Below are 14,727 nucleotides of genomic sequence, written 5' to 3' on the forward strand. Positions count from 1 at the left end.
AGGTAGCCTCGCCCTCTAATAAGCTCAATGTCAATATCTCTTAAACTACTTAAGCTACAACAACCAAATTTTTTGAGTGCAAACATTATAAGCAATCTTATCCACAGTGTGAAATAGAGAATGAGATTGGATGTTAACCCCGCTCACTCCCCATATATCGGTACTGCTAAAAACTACTAAAAGCGCAATAAATCAATAACTAATTACGCCCGAGACAAACAATTTTACCTTCGAGATGGTACGTGAGGGCTTTAGACGATAATCGTGGCATCGCCCACTTTTTTGGTGAAACCACAAATCTTGGGACTTGACCAAATCGTTTCAGCACATAGCATTCTCCTCATATTCCTACATATGTCACAGTGTGAAAATGGGTGAAATCGGACTACAGCCGGCCTACCTGCTATATAATCCAATTTTACATTCCACTTGATTCTCTCACATTTCAGTCCATAAATCAAAATACTAATAATTCCTTTAAGGTATGCCCCCTTATGAATAAAAATTGTCAAAATCGAAACAAAACTGTTCAAATCCATAGGTACCGAGTATGTGGACCCCAGTATCTATAGTTGAATGTAGACAGAAAATATCGTTCAATGTGTGAGATATACAATTGAAATTCCGACAGAAGCTTTCGTGACAATAGTAATTCTTTGTATCAAAAATTTATTGAATCGGGTCAATACTTCTCTGAACCCCCATATCCCTAATATAAAGATTTTCGAAACTTAAGGTGACCTTATAATGCATATACTCGTATCGGTCAATTTCAATATTTTTTATGTATATCAGTACTATTTTCAATTTAATTGACATTTGCATACATACTTAAAATTCAGCTCAATATTTGTTACTATCAATGCTGATTAAAAGTTCCTTCATTTCTATATTTACAAATATGGTGATTATGTAAAATACGGGATGTACCCACTAACAGTTCTTTGCTACCAGGTGAAGTGAGTAAAAGTATTATATGACTAAGTTTATCTGACAATAATGGAAACGAAATCATTTTTAAAAACAAAATTGTACACAACCCCCGAAAGAAGGGAACAAATAGTTATTATGTGGTTAGTTGGTTCTAAAAATAACCCTGCAAAAGTTGAACTTAATCAGCACCATACGAAGCAACTGTATAAAGACTGCATTCCAGGAATAACATAAGAGAAAAAAATTCGATTTTTAAATAATATATTTTTTTTATTTCAACATCTTTTCACACTTAAACGCTAACAACAGACCCAAGGAAATCACTTCGCTAAAAGAAGTTGACTTATGCCTCAGGGGCAACGGGCAAATGAGCGCCTTGTGGTTGGAAACCGTTCTCATCGGCGATGTAGGTGACTGTGTAGGTTTGACCATCATCAGCGACGAAAGAGTAAGATCCACGGGCAACAATGTGTTCATCCTCAGCACCAACATTGACCAAGTGACCTTCTTCGTCCTTTGATGTACCGTCGCTGGTCTTCAAGCTATAAACCATAAACAAAAATAGATTATTTTCTTAATCCTTGCATGCAGTGGTGCAATCCATTTGATTGTCTACAATGTCGCGCTGACAAGGACTTTTGTCACATTATTAATTAATAACTTACGCGAAGCTGTATTTCTCGGGGTCGACATCGGATCTCAATTCAACGATTTCGGCTTCAGGCGCAGCTGGGGCAGCATAGGCGAGAGCGAAGAGGGCAACGAAAACAATGACGAATTTCATGTTGGTAATTGTTTGTTTGCTGGTTGTGCAGACTACGGAATCAGACTACTAACTGTGTTAGTTGACAAAATAACTGCGTGCTTTTATGCAAAAATTCGGCGATTAGCAGCGTCGATCTGCAATGCCAAAAGAAGTGTGTAGAGACAAAAATAAAACAAATATTGATTCTTAAATTTGATTAACCATTTGTTGAAAGCCGGCAAATGAAGAAAAAACTAGTTTTACTAAAAGAGAATTGTTAAAGGCTTTTTATGAATAGATTTTTGCTTAATTTCTTCTGAATGTGTGGTATTTAAATGCATTAGAAGGTAGCGAATAAGAAAGAGCAAAAGCAAACTAAATGCAATGACGTCTGTGGAGAGCTTACTATTCTAAAAAGACTTTTCACTAACGCTACTAGTACTAATATTGACTTGTTTGATTTACTCAAAATTATTGCTATATCTTTTTACGCCCTAAACAGGAAGATATTGAGTTATCATGAAGTTTTTAACACCCAGGAAGAAGCGTTTGGGACCGTATGAACAGCGTGAAGAGTTGAGTAGATTTAGACATGTCCGTCCATCCGTCTATCCGTCAGTTTTTCAAATAACGATTTCAATATCCGTCCGTTCATACGACCTCTTCTCGACACGAAGCTGTTGAATTGTTGGAATCCAAAACCGACGACTCTAACTTACAGCTGCGTCCAAACATATCGAACAAATCAAATTCTTGTCTGAAATATTTTTTTATTTGCCAATTTAGCTACCAAACCAACAAACCAATGAAAATCAATATATGTACGTACAAATATTTAGGCTACATATAAGAAACCTACATATAAAGGTTATTATAGCTTCGGTGCAACCGATAAAAAATATTTCGACGCGATACCATATTTCTGCTAAACCTACAACAATGCAATATTTTCTATCACAAGATGAATGCGAGCCAATTTCTGCCAGCAATAAATGAATGACGACTATACTGTTAGTTTCGATTGAGCCATTGCTAAGCAGACGGCATCAGCGCAAACTGTGTGTTTTAGGATTTGTTCTAATATAGATCATGAAGTTATAATATATATACTTGTATATCATTGCCTATATCGCGTATTATTCCTTTCTTGCCTTTTATGGCTATTAAGTATATTTTCACTTTGATAGATTGACGGTATAAACGCCTATACGGCGAGTGTCGAGACGTAACAACGTTCAATTGACATTACATTGAACTTTTTGGGAACTTAATGTGAAAACATTCTGATGCACTCGAATACCTGTAAAACAGAATAAAAATGATTTTCTAGCGTTTTTAAAAAGCCACTTTTTGATGGTCATAAAAAAATTAGGGGTCATGCAAGCTCTCAAGCGACTAAAACCAACAAATAGTAACAAGTTCAACTGAACAATATTTAGAGCCATTCAATCATAACAAACACCAATGCTTGAGTCAGACTGTCATAACTGATAAGACAAATCTTCGCACTTACACTCCAGCGTTGAAACGAATCTAAAACTAATTTTGAAAAAAAACCTATCAACGATTACCATGTAACCTTATTGATATGCTCGATGAAAAATATCTGCTTCCTCCGTTTTCTTCGCATCAAATCCAATCACTGTTTTTAATCCATAGAAAGTGTAAGTAAGAAATACTCGAGAGTGAGGCCAGTTTGGATCAAAAAACCAATGGCACTACAGAAACGGCATAGAAAAGTTGAACTATCACTATTAACGGTGTACCCTCCTCGATTGCAACTATGTTTTTTAACGATAACGAAAAAAACTGAAATCACGTTGAGAATAAATCTAGTGAAATAAATATGAAACGGTAGACCAAGAACCTCTTGATAGCCGTATAAATTTTTCGGAGGACTTAAATTCCCTTATAATGGTGAAGAGAAAATGCATATTTCTTGCTGTCAAACAGATTTGCTTAGCTGCAGCTTGCTATCGATTAATACGATCTGGAAACAATCTTTAAAGAGCTACTCATCTCTGTATTTAAAACATCGTATACCTGGTAATAAAGCCAAGAGATCCATAAAGCACTACCTGAAGGTTAGCCGAGACATTGCTACTACTGTAATGCTGCCAACACGCTTCAATTTTGATTAATGCCAACTAACGCATAACAAAACTTATAAGCCTAAAATAACAAAAACCCCACTGAGCAGAATATTGTCACTACAAACCCTAAAATTAAGAAAAGAGATAAGTGTGTGTGTGGAATTCTGCTTCATAGCCTATATTACTTTTTAAAAAGTGTCAAATCGGAAAGTTGTCAGAACTGAATTTATAATTGAGAAAAAAAATACATATATATTATATAAATAATATATAATATGTATATAATATACATACATTATGATATGCTAAACATCTATGTTATAAATTAATTAAGAAAGATACCTGTGTTAATAATCTTAAGAGGATAAACTTTAAGCTAGGTGTGTCCCCATCTTTTTTAATGCCGTTTTCTCCTCTTCAGTGTGGCCTTCTGGCATTAAGCTGCGTCCCTTTAAGTTTTTTCCAAAGGGAGGGGGAAACAGCGCTGCAGATTAGTTGATGCGCCTGTTAATCGCAATTCTACTCATGCGTTTTCGGCACCTTCCTCAACTGGTTCCTGTCTTAAGATCTACTACCAAAACTTATCGGGTATTAGGTGTAAATCAAATATTATTCGCAATTTTTCCTCACGTTTGTATTTCGATATTATCGTTATTGTTGAGACTTGGCTGAATTCTAGTTATTTCGATAGCGAATACTTTGACTCAAATCTCTATTATGTCTTCCGCAAGGACAGAGATCACGAAAAAACTGGCTGTCTAAGAGGGGGTGGAGTTCTCTTAGCAGTTCATCGCAAATTTCGTCCTCGCTTAATTATGCTTGAGAATGAAGATTCTATCCTGGACCAACTATGTATCTGTGTCAATGATGCTCTGTTCATTGCAGTCCCATACATCCCTCCTAATAGTCCGCTAGAGTTGTACAAGTTGCACGCAAATAATATTTCCTCGCTGGTACTAAACAAGGTGAAAGAGAATAATATTTGTGTTTTGGGCGATTTTAATCTAAGCAATATCGTCTGGTCTGGTTGTTCCTGCTCTTATTCCTTCAAATTTTTCGTCTTCTCAGGAGTTATTTCTCATTGATAGCTTGCTTGGTCTCAATCTGATTCAAATCAACTCATATTCAAATAGTCTCGATCGATTTCTTGACTTAGTCTTTCTCAGTGATAATGTAAAATTTAGGTTTCTTGATGGATTCTCTTCAATTACTCCAGCCACCATCCATCATTCACCGCTAGCGTTTGAGGTGGATACTTATCTTTTCGCTCCTGTTAAACCAATTGATGGGCTTGGTTTTAATTTTGCATTTTGTGACTTTGAACGACTCAACAATCAGCTCTTTAAAATAAAATGGGATGATTTACTTTCGGGACTTGATACAGCTAATAGTTTCTCCATTTTTAAGAAATCAATCCAGAAGTTTTGTCATTATAATATCCCGCTCAAACACATACAACCATATAAGTTGCCTTGGTACACTAAGGACCTTAAACGTCTAAAAAATCTTAGAAATAAGTGTTATAGAAAATTCTCTTCAACTTCAAACATGAGATTATGTTTCTTTTGTTCAGTATCAGCACTACACAAAACTGTTTAATGAATTGGATAAGTTCCTCTATAAAAGGTTTATTAATAATACGGAGTCTACAATTAGGGTGATAAGTCGGCATGCACTCCGGTCGAAATCTCCAATTTGTTCGCTGAATTTTTCAAATCGAACTATGTTCAAGATGATCCTGGTATTAGTTCCACTTTTTCAGCTGATAACTTCCCATCCATAAATTTTGGCTCACTGTGTCTTTCACAGGACGATATTGCCAAGGCTTTTTGTGACATTAAGTCTTCGTCCAAATTGGATTTGGACGGGCTTCCGCCCGTATTTATAAAAAATTGTACTGCCTTATTATATCCTCTCATGCTAATCTTCAATAAGTCTCTCGCCACCGGGGATTTTATTTCTGACTGGAAACTGACATGCATTACCCCTATTCATAAAGGTGGTAGAAAGGATGATGTCTCCAATTAAAGGCCTATTTCTAAACTTTCTACTATTTCGAAAATTTTTGAGTGTTCTGTTAAAAATAAATTATTTTTTTGCAGTAAAATCAATAATTAATGTCAATCAGCATGGGTTTGTCCCTGGGCGCTCCACCGTGTCAAACTTAGCAGTTTTTAGGGATTATTGTATGTCTGCATTCTCCGCTGGATTTCAGGTAGATTGTGTATACACAGATTTCTCTAAAGCCTTTGATAAAGTATCACACAATATTCTAATTAAAAAATTATCATCTCTAGGATTTCACTCGGTCTTCTTGAAGTGGATTAAATCACATCTGCAAAACAGACGATGCGTAGTCACTGTCGATGAAGTGTCATCTGATTCATTCATTGCGTCTTCGGGAGTCCCACAAGGAAGCGTCTTGGGTCCACTTCTCTTTGTGCTGTTTATCAATGATATCTCCTGTTGCTTCTCTTTCGCCAACTTTCTGTTCTAACTTAACTTCTGTTCTGACTTAAAAATTTTTGCATTAACAATATCACACAAGATGTATGTACTCAAACTTCAATGTGATATTGATACTTTTCATAATTGGTGCCTGAAATCGAAACTTTTTCTGATTGTAGATAAATTCTCACAGATCTCCTATGGTAGGGGACGCAACATCTTATCTTCTAGATCGAGTGTGTTCAAAAGATCTTTCTTAAATATGCTCTCCGCTCCTTAAAGTTTGCTGACCCAACACCATCGTATACATCGCGTTTATTGCTTTTACATCTTAAATCACTGGAAGGTCCGTTCTCTCACTTTCATTTGTCTACAATATAATTAACGGGGAAATTGACTGTCCCTACTTATTAGGGAAACTTAACTTCAATACTCCCCAGCGTTGTCTCAGATCCATTTCGCCATTTTATTACAAAAAGGAAAGTACTAATTTTGCTGAATATGCTCCCATCTAGAGGGCTATGCGGGAGTCTAACTCGATTTCCGAGAAAGTTCTACTTGATTTTTCTCAGTCAGGGTATCCTTCATTAATACCCTCAATTCTGCTTTTTAGTTTAAGTTATCTACTCATGTTATTGTAATTTAATTATTTTAGAATTCTAATATGTATCCTAGTTTTTCATTAGTCTGTAAGAATCATTGTTCATAGACTTTACTAAATAAATAAACAATTGCATGGTTGGAGTATTTCTATAGGCCATAAAGAGAGCTTGAAAGTTTATTCACGCACCAACTTCCCTTTCCGTTTTCATATAAAAATTATTCTTTCATATGGATAGAAATAGAATCAGTTAAAATTCCTAAATATGTATGTATATAAAAACACTTTTATAATTCTGTACCTCAAGAGATATGCATGTGTCAGACCCTCTATAGAAAAGGCAAAGTACACAAAATTAATTAAAACAATTATTTTCGACTTGTTCACTTTTTTAATTTTATTTAACATTCATTCCTAAAATCTAATAACAGTTCCACACTCAGTTCACGATTATCGCACTTAAGCTTCAGGGGCAACAGGCAAATGAGCACCCGAAGGTTGGAAACCGTTCTCATCAGCAACATAGGTGACGGTGTAGGTTTGACCATCATCAGCGACGAAAGAGTAAGAACCACGGGCAACAATGTGTTCATCTTCAGCACCAACATTGACCAAGTGACCTTCTTCGTCCTTTGATGTACCATCGCTGGTCTTCAAGCTATAAAACACAAACGAAAATAGGTAATATTTTCTTAATCCTTCCAAGGAACTAGTTCAATCCATTTGATTCTATATGCGATGCCTCGAAGATAAGGACTTTTGTCACAGAATTAATTAATAACTTACGCGAAGCTGTATTTCTCGGGGTCGACATCGGATCTCAATTCGACGATTTCGGCTTCAGGCGCAGCTGGGGCAGCATAGGCGAGAGCGAAGAGGGCGACGAAAACAATAACGAATTTCATGTTGATAGTTTTTTGTTTGCTGGTTGTGCAGACTACTGAATCAAATTACTGTGTGATGATCGTTTTAGATCGAACTGTCGCTTTTATACACGATTCTGCAATTCATTTCACTTTGCCGAGAAACAATATAAAAATTTAATATAATTTTAATTTATTCTAAACTAGATTTTGCAGTTTTGGGCTAAATATGTTCTGCAGATTCATTGCAAAAGCTTTGCATATATGTATGTATGCGTGTCTTCTTAACTAAAATTAACATAAAATATGCTAGCGTTATTTTTTGCTTATAAAGGCGTTTTGGAACCTGTTTATTTTAATTTACATAAAAGACTTCGTTTCATGTGACAAAATTATGCACATACACGTGCGATTTAACGTTAGTATCTGTAAATTTATTTTATTATGGTTTGCCATCTTAGCCGCTGGTCATCGAACTGTAAAAATTATGCAATTATTGACGTCACAGCATTTGAAGCAAATTGTAATTAAAGGTTAGAAAAACTAAACTACTTTTTTGTGCGTTTTGAACTCTCGCTAATATCTTCGACTCTTCTTACGGCACAACAACTGACGGGAGGATAGTCCCAAATATGAGTAAACTACTTTATGCACTATTAAAGGAGAAGTTTAAAGCTCTCGAAAAGCATAAAAAGCTCTATAGTAATTAAACAGCTCAAAAAGATCTCAGAGACATTTTCCTTCACTTTTTAGGTGTCATTAACTTTTACTAACCACTTAGCTTAGCCAAGAAAAACTTGTAAGATCTTTTAATTTAAATTTCGCACAAAAACCAAATCGAAATATTTTTTTTGGATTGGTATGACTGTCGGTGATACATATCTGTGCCAACTGTCACATCAAAATAATCATTAGTGTTTAGTATAAGCTTGTCTTTCTGAAGTTCATAAAGTACATTCGACGATGCTTACGATAAGTGAAATTATTCAAAAAAAAAAATTCCATAAAACTTTGTGTGCGGAATCAAATTACTGTTGCCGAAACGTTCAGAATGTTCACTGAAAAGCTGATAATTGTTTGTCGCGAGCAAATGATTTTGATTGGTGTAAATTTCAAAGAGGGTTAAGAACACATTGACGACAAACCACGTCCAGGACGTCTAACAACATCAACTGATGATCAACACGTCAATAAAATAAAGGAATTGGTGCTTAAGAATAGAATCGACTGTTAAAAGTTCGACATCTTACTGAATTCGTTTAGGAAAAGTGATTGGTTCCAAAATAAAACATCTGCAAAAGAATGATTTCCAACTATCAGGATGTCAGAAAACGTTTCATTACTGGCGAAGAGTCTTGAATCTATGCTTACGACTTGAAAACAGATGATCAAAACTGAATTCCTTCCGACCGACCAAACTGTTAACAAGGAATAATTTTTGAGTGTTATGTGTCGTTTGCGTGAAGCTATTCGTAAAAAATGAAATTATGATTCAGCTCCATGTGCTTCTGGCTATTCAGCAAACTCAAATGACCACTAAGGGAAAGCCCTTTTGAGTCATTTGAAGACATGAAACGTTAACCGCATCACGCATTAACACAACTGTTTCAAGGGTTGGAAAGAATGTTGGCACAAGTGTATTGGGGCCAAGGGGGATTACTTTGAGGGAGACGACATAGATTTTGAAGAATAAGTTAATAGTTTTAAAATTATCAACAAATTTTCACTATAAATTGAAAGATCGGTATTGATATCTATGTAAACAAGTAAGGAAGGGCTAAGTTCGGGTGTCACCGAACATTTTATACTCTCGCACGATAAAGTGATAATCGAGACTCCATTATCAGTCATTTACATATTTTTCAAATACCGTATTTGTGTAAAATTTTATTCCGCTATCATCATTGGTTCCTAATGTTTATACTCGTATTATACAGAGAAGGCATCAGATGGAATTCAAAATAGCGTTATATTGGAAGAAGGCGTGCTTGTAAACCGATTTCACCCATATTTTGTACATATCATCAGGGTGTTAAGAAAATATAACATACCGAATTTCATTGAAATCGGTTGAGTAGTTCCTGAGATATGGTTTTTGGCCCATAAGTGGGCGGCGCCACGCCCATTTTCAATTTAAAAAAAAAGCCTGGGTGCAGCTTCCTTCAGCCATTTCTTCCGTTTTCGGTTTCCGCCATTTTGTGGGCGTGGCAGTGAGCCGATTTTGCCCATCTTAGAACTTAACCTTCTTATGGAGCCAAGAAATACGTGTACTAAGTTTCATCACGATACCTCAATTTTTACTCAAGTTACAGCTTGCACGGACGGACAGACAGACATCCGGATTTCAACTCTACTCGTCACCCTGATCACTTTGGTATATATAACCCTATATCTGACTCTTTTAGTTTTAGGACTTACAAACAACCGTTATGTGAACAAAACTATAATACTCTCCTTAGCAACTTTGTTGCGAGAGTATAAAAAAGTGTTTATGATGCCACTGAAAAAGCTAGCGTGAAGATTCTTACACTATACAACTTTGTGATAACTCCAGAAAAACAAAGTGTACATAATTTAGAAAAATTGTCTAAAAGCAAAACTTATAAGTATTCCTCTCTCTGCTATTCACTAACACTATGTATTTCACTTTCGTTTTCTCATTAAACCCTCATTAGCTGGTTCAGTTTATTTACGTTGTAATTAGTAAAATTATTTATTAGAGTTAACATCTCGTATATTTATTTCGTTTGTTTATTTTGCTAGTTTTTCAGAAATTAACACCTTTGCCAAAATTTTCCCGCTTATTCATATAAAGATCCGGACTTGGCTTCATTTTAACAGTCACGAATTATCTCAACATTTGACAGTTGGAATTTATTAAAACAACGGCGGTAGAAATATAAAAATCTATTCCAAAAACAAGTTAAATAAAAGAAAAGATCAGAATGATGAAATTCAATATCCTTTGCGCATTCGTTGTACTTTTGGTTGCACATGCCGCGACAACCGCACCAGTCGAGAAACATGTGGAAATTGTACGCCAGGACGCCGATGTGGCGCCAGAGAGCTACAAATTCGGTTTTGAGACAAGCGATGGCACACAACATGACGAGGAAGGTCAGCTGAAAAATGTTGGAACCGACGATGAGGCAATCGCCGTGAAGGGCTCCTACAAATATGTGGGCGATGACGGCGTCACCTATCACGTAAGCTATACAGCCGATGAGCGCGGCTTCCAGCCGGTAGGCGATCATTTGCCGAAAGCATAAGTGCATAATATCGATTGAGTACGATAATTATATAATAATAATTAATTTGTTACTATTGTTGGCTGAGTATGCAAAAAAATACAAAATAAAAATTATATAAAATGTTTTGAAATAAAAGTCTTGTTTTTGACACTGACTGAGACCGTTACAATTTTTGTATTTATTAATTTAATAAGATTTTCACACACACATAACATCTTCTACAACTTGTACGTATTTACAACCTCTCCAACCGGCAAGTGTTTCATCCATAAATCACTTATGAATGCACAACTTTACCGTATTATTTATTAATGAGTTTTACTATGATTTCGTTCCATGCCGTATACCTTAATGTGGATGCTGTGACGTCAGCTTACTTCGGTATGTGTGCACCTTCGGGTTGGAAGCCGTTTTCATCGGCCACAAAGTTAATAGTATAAGTTATTCCGTCGGGCGCCACCCAGGAAACGCTGCCGCGCACAGAAAGTGATTCGTTGTCGGTGCCGGCATTGTTGAGAACAGCCTCTTCGGTGCGAGTTGTGCCATCACTCAGTTTGTAGCTAAATTTGAATTTGATTAGTACAAATATATTTTTATATAACCTGGTTTTTTGTTTATAAATGATATACATATATGGCAGCACTTGGAGTTTTCACTAATAGTGCAGTCAATGTATGAGCAAAATGATGAATTCATATGTACTTTGCATATTAGACGGAGTCTCAGACTCAATTAAGCATTTCTTTTCGCAAATAAAGAATTAAAGTTGTTGAATTACATAATCGAAATTCCACGAAAAACTAGAGAACCTATATACATATATATATGGTGTAGTGGGGAGTATTTGAACCGAAACTAGGGACTTTCCAATTATATTAAACAAGAAAACACGATAATTTCGGCTACACCGCAAGGGTAAAAACATGCTATAGGGATCTGATCTGAACAATTTGTTTGGAGATTGTAACGTTGCCTCGGACAATAATCTGCGGCAAATTTTATGAAAATGCTGGATTGAATTAAAGATTTCCTAACAAATAAATCAGTTTTCTATGCAAGAACTTAGTTTTACTCGATCAGATTGTATGGCAGCTACATCCCGTGGTGGTACGAGATCGGTGGTCCTGACAATTAAGCAGATATGTGCACTTGGATCTCTGACGGTTCCCGAGTGTGTGTGTCCCTACAATGCGAACCTTCATTTATTGCTTGGAGTCTTCATAGTTTAACTTTAATCATTTTCAGGAGTGAAGTGCTTTTCAAACAAATTTCAGTGAAAAGGAGCGAAAACGCCAATAGTTCGAGAGCTTATCAAAGTCCTACCCCTTTTCCGAGTACTTGAATTTAATGCTGCTTATTCTCTGTGCTTATGATCTTATTAAACTAAGGTTATTCCAAACTTAGTAAAATAAAGTAACCATATAGCACAGATGAATGATTTGGTTATCCTGGCACTTTATGAACCGATCTTCATGCATCAAACTTGACCGCAGTTAGAACTCATAAATCGGATTTAACTCACCTGAACTTATAGCCATTGATGCCGATATTATCCACATCCTGTTCTAAAATCTCGACAGGAGCTTGTGGGGCAGCCAAACTGCAACCGAGCAGGCACAAAACACTCAAGACTAGCATCTATTGGAGGAGAGGAAAAAAGGCGCACGTTAACAACATCTGTAACCAGTTGCTCGAGGCAACTATTGTCCTTGCAATTACATTTATGTCCTTCACAAACACTTTCACTTACCAATTTCATATTGGCAAAGAATGAGTTAAACTTATAACACGAAACAAAAATGTCACGGATAATGTTAAGCGATTGCGTGCGAATTTTTGTATTCGAAACTTTTTAGCGCTACCGATTTAATGCGGTAATTGCACGTCTTGCTCGCTCGAAGGTAGACAAGAATAATTTTTGCAGTGCACTGCAAATGCATTTTATAGTCTTGACTGATCAATGCACGCCATGGCACGCGTCAACGCATCCGCCACAGCGACCATTTAGAATCAGCAAATATCATATGAGCTTACCAATAAGGCAGTGCCAGAGAGAAGAAGCGCCAACATTTTCATTTACATTTACATTAGCTAGCTTAGCAACAACAAATGCAAAAGGCGCTAAATGCATAAAAAATGCAACGACCAAAACTGACTTGACGTACCATTGCAAATTGGCAATCGCAAATAGTGTAGCCAGCATGCTCGTTGTGGTCCACAGCGGCGTCATGCCATAATGCCGAATGCACACGCGCACACTCATACGCCGTGGTGTCCACTTTGCGCACGTAGCAACTGCTGCAACATCTAATTTGCAAAACAGCAGCAGCAACAGCAGCAACTGCTGCAGCGACGGTGACTTTGGCAGTCTAACTTGTTTGCACGCTTTGTTTTATTTATTGCCAATCCAAGCAGGCTCGCGGGTGGAGCGCTCTTGCACAAGAGCACTCATACCCCCAGCTCATATGTAAATGCTTGTACTTAGTTCGTTATTAATAACTAATCGTTGGCTTGCGCTGATTTACGCAAATAATGTAGAAATTTTTACTATCGCCGCATTGTCATAATTTTGCCGACTGACCGGCGATGCCAAACATGTGACAGCATGAAGACATGCGCCTGCGCAATACAAGCCTCGCTGCGGTTTTCTGCAATTCTAATATATCTTAGTAGCAACAACAAACAAAGCTGCATTGGTAATCGCTTAGAATAAAACTTATTTTATTTGTATGGCAAAAGACGCACTAACGCAATGTTAAACGCTCGCCGGTGGCCTTCATTTCATTTTCATTTAAAAAACGCGTTAAAGAAGTTAGCAGTTTAAATAAATGACTAATTTGAAAAAAATAAGCAAAACGATGTGCATGCGTGAACTGAATTATTTATTTTATATTTACATATACCCTGGTTGATGATTAGCGGATGTAAAAAATACGAAAAAATTCAATGTGGTAAAAAAGGTTAAGTTCAGGTTCAATCAAACATTAGGTATTCTTACAAATTCTTTCCGTATCAATGTACTGGATGCCGATTAATTCGCTTATATGTCCAGCATATACTAAGGTCTTAAAAAAGCATTAAATATCATTTACATATGAAGAGAGAAGGTTGTTAAATTCATTGTATTTCAATCCCGACCGAGGTCATGTGATACATCCAAACAAAATCTTGTCAAATAAAAAAGTTTTCTGTACAAGGACGTGATTTTGCTCAAACAGTTTTTACGGCAGTCATATGCAATATTGTCCGTTCTGAACACTTTTTTGAGAGATTGTAGCGTTGTTTTAGACAATAAAAGATTTGCATACAAAGGCTTGAGCTATATACATTAAGGATCCGATATCGGTGATTTAAACAAATAAGCAGCTTCTTGGGGAACCAGACGTTTGCAAAAATTCAGACGAAATCTCAAGAACATGGATCGACCAATCGACTCAGTTGGTCACGAAAAATTTTTGTCTAATTTGGTTAAAATCAAGTGATTGTACGGACATCGTTATTTTATGTATAAGCGTAAATTATAGGCAAATATGTACATGTTTCTAGTTTCGGTTTGGTTTTCGAGCTAAGAAAAATTTGGCTAAAAGTTGGCTGTGTATGCCCGTACTTCGATTTTGAACTGATGTAGGTTACATGTCCTCAATCATCATTCTAACTGCCTTATTTTAAAGAATTACGTTTTTAAAAAATGTTTAACAAAATTTCTTAAAATAAAAAATTTGTGTAGTAAATAGAAATAATAGTAAGAATAATTGTATTCATAAACGAAAGAAAATCAGGATCGGCACCTAAA

At 36.1% G+C, this 14,727-nt stretch overlaps 4 protein-coding genes across 4 annotated transcripts; 1 reads left to right on the forward strand and 3 right to left on the reverse strand.

The window, feature by feature from the left end:
* Nucleotides 1–1,216: 1,216 nt before the first annotated feature.
* On the reverse strand, nucleotides 1,217–1,757 carry LOC126762407 (larval cuticle protein 65Ag1-like). The gene is made up of 2 exons (XM_050479123.1): nucleotides 1,599–1,757; nucleotides 1,217–1,475 (listed from the first exon to the last, which is right to left on the reverse strand). The coding sequence occupies exons 1-2, from the start codon at nucleotides 1,715–1,717 to the stop codon at nucleotides 1,277–1,279; spliced, it is 318 nt and encodes a 105-aa protein (XP_050335080.1). The 5' UTR covers nucleotides 1,718–1,757; the 3' UTR covers nucleotides 1,217–1,276.
* A 5,522-nt stretch (nucleotides 1,758–7,279) lies between these two features.
* On the reverse strand, nucleotides 7,280–7,728 carry LOC126762409 (larval cuticle protein 65Ag1-like). Its single transcript, XM_050479124.1, has 2 exons — nucleotides 7,607–7,728; nucleotides 7,280–7,478 (listed from the first exon to the last, which is right to left on the reverse strand). The coding sequence occupies exons 1-2, from the start codon at nucleotides 7,723–7,725 to the stop codon at nucleotides 7,280–7,282; spliced, it is 318 nt and encodes a 105-aa protein (XP_050335081.1). The 5' UTR covers nucleotides 7,726–7,728.
* A 2,830-nt stretch (nucleotides 7,729–10,558) lies between these two features.
* On the forward strand, nucleotides 10,559–11,094 carry LOC126761151 (larval cuticle protein 65Ag1-like). Its single transcript, XM_050477107.1, has one exon. The coding sequence runs from the start codon at nucleotides 10,629–10,631 to the stop codon at nucleotides 10,950–10,952; it is 324 nt and encodes a 107-aa protein (XP_050333064.1). The 5' UTR covers nucleotides 10,559–10,628; the 3' UTR covers nucleotides 10,953–11,094.
* LOC126761153 (endocuticle structural protein SgAbd-6-like) lies at nucleotides 11,087–12,833 on the reverse strand. Its single transcript, XM_050477108.1, has 3 exons — nucleotides 12,685–12,833; nucleotides 12,457–12,572; nucleotides 11,087–11,494 (listed from the first exon to the last, which is right to left on the reverse strand). Exons 1-3 carry the CDS (start codon nucleotides 12,691–12,693, stop codon nucleotides 11,308–11,310), a joined length of 312 nt encoding a protein of 103 aa, XP_050333065.1. The 5' UTR covers nucleotides 12,694–12,833; the 3' UTR covers nucleotides 11,087–11,307.
* Nucleotides 12,834–14,727: the final 1,894 nt, after the last annotated feature.

This window comes from Bactrocera neohumeralis, chromosome 6 (assembly GCF_024586455.1).
Source record: "Bactrocera neohumeralis isolate Rockhampton chromosome 6, APGP_CSIRO_Bneo_wtdbg2-racon-allhic-juicebox.fasta_v2, whole genome shotgun sequence".
Classification (NCBI taxonomy): Eukaryota; Metazoa; Arthropoda; class Insecta; order Diptera; family Tephritidae; genus Bactrocera; species Bactrocera neohumeralis.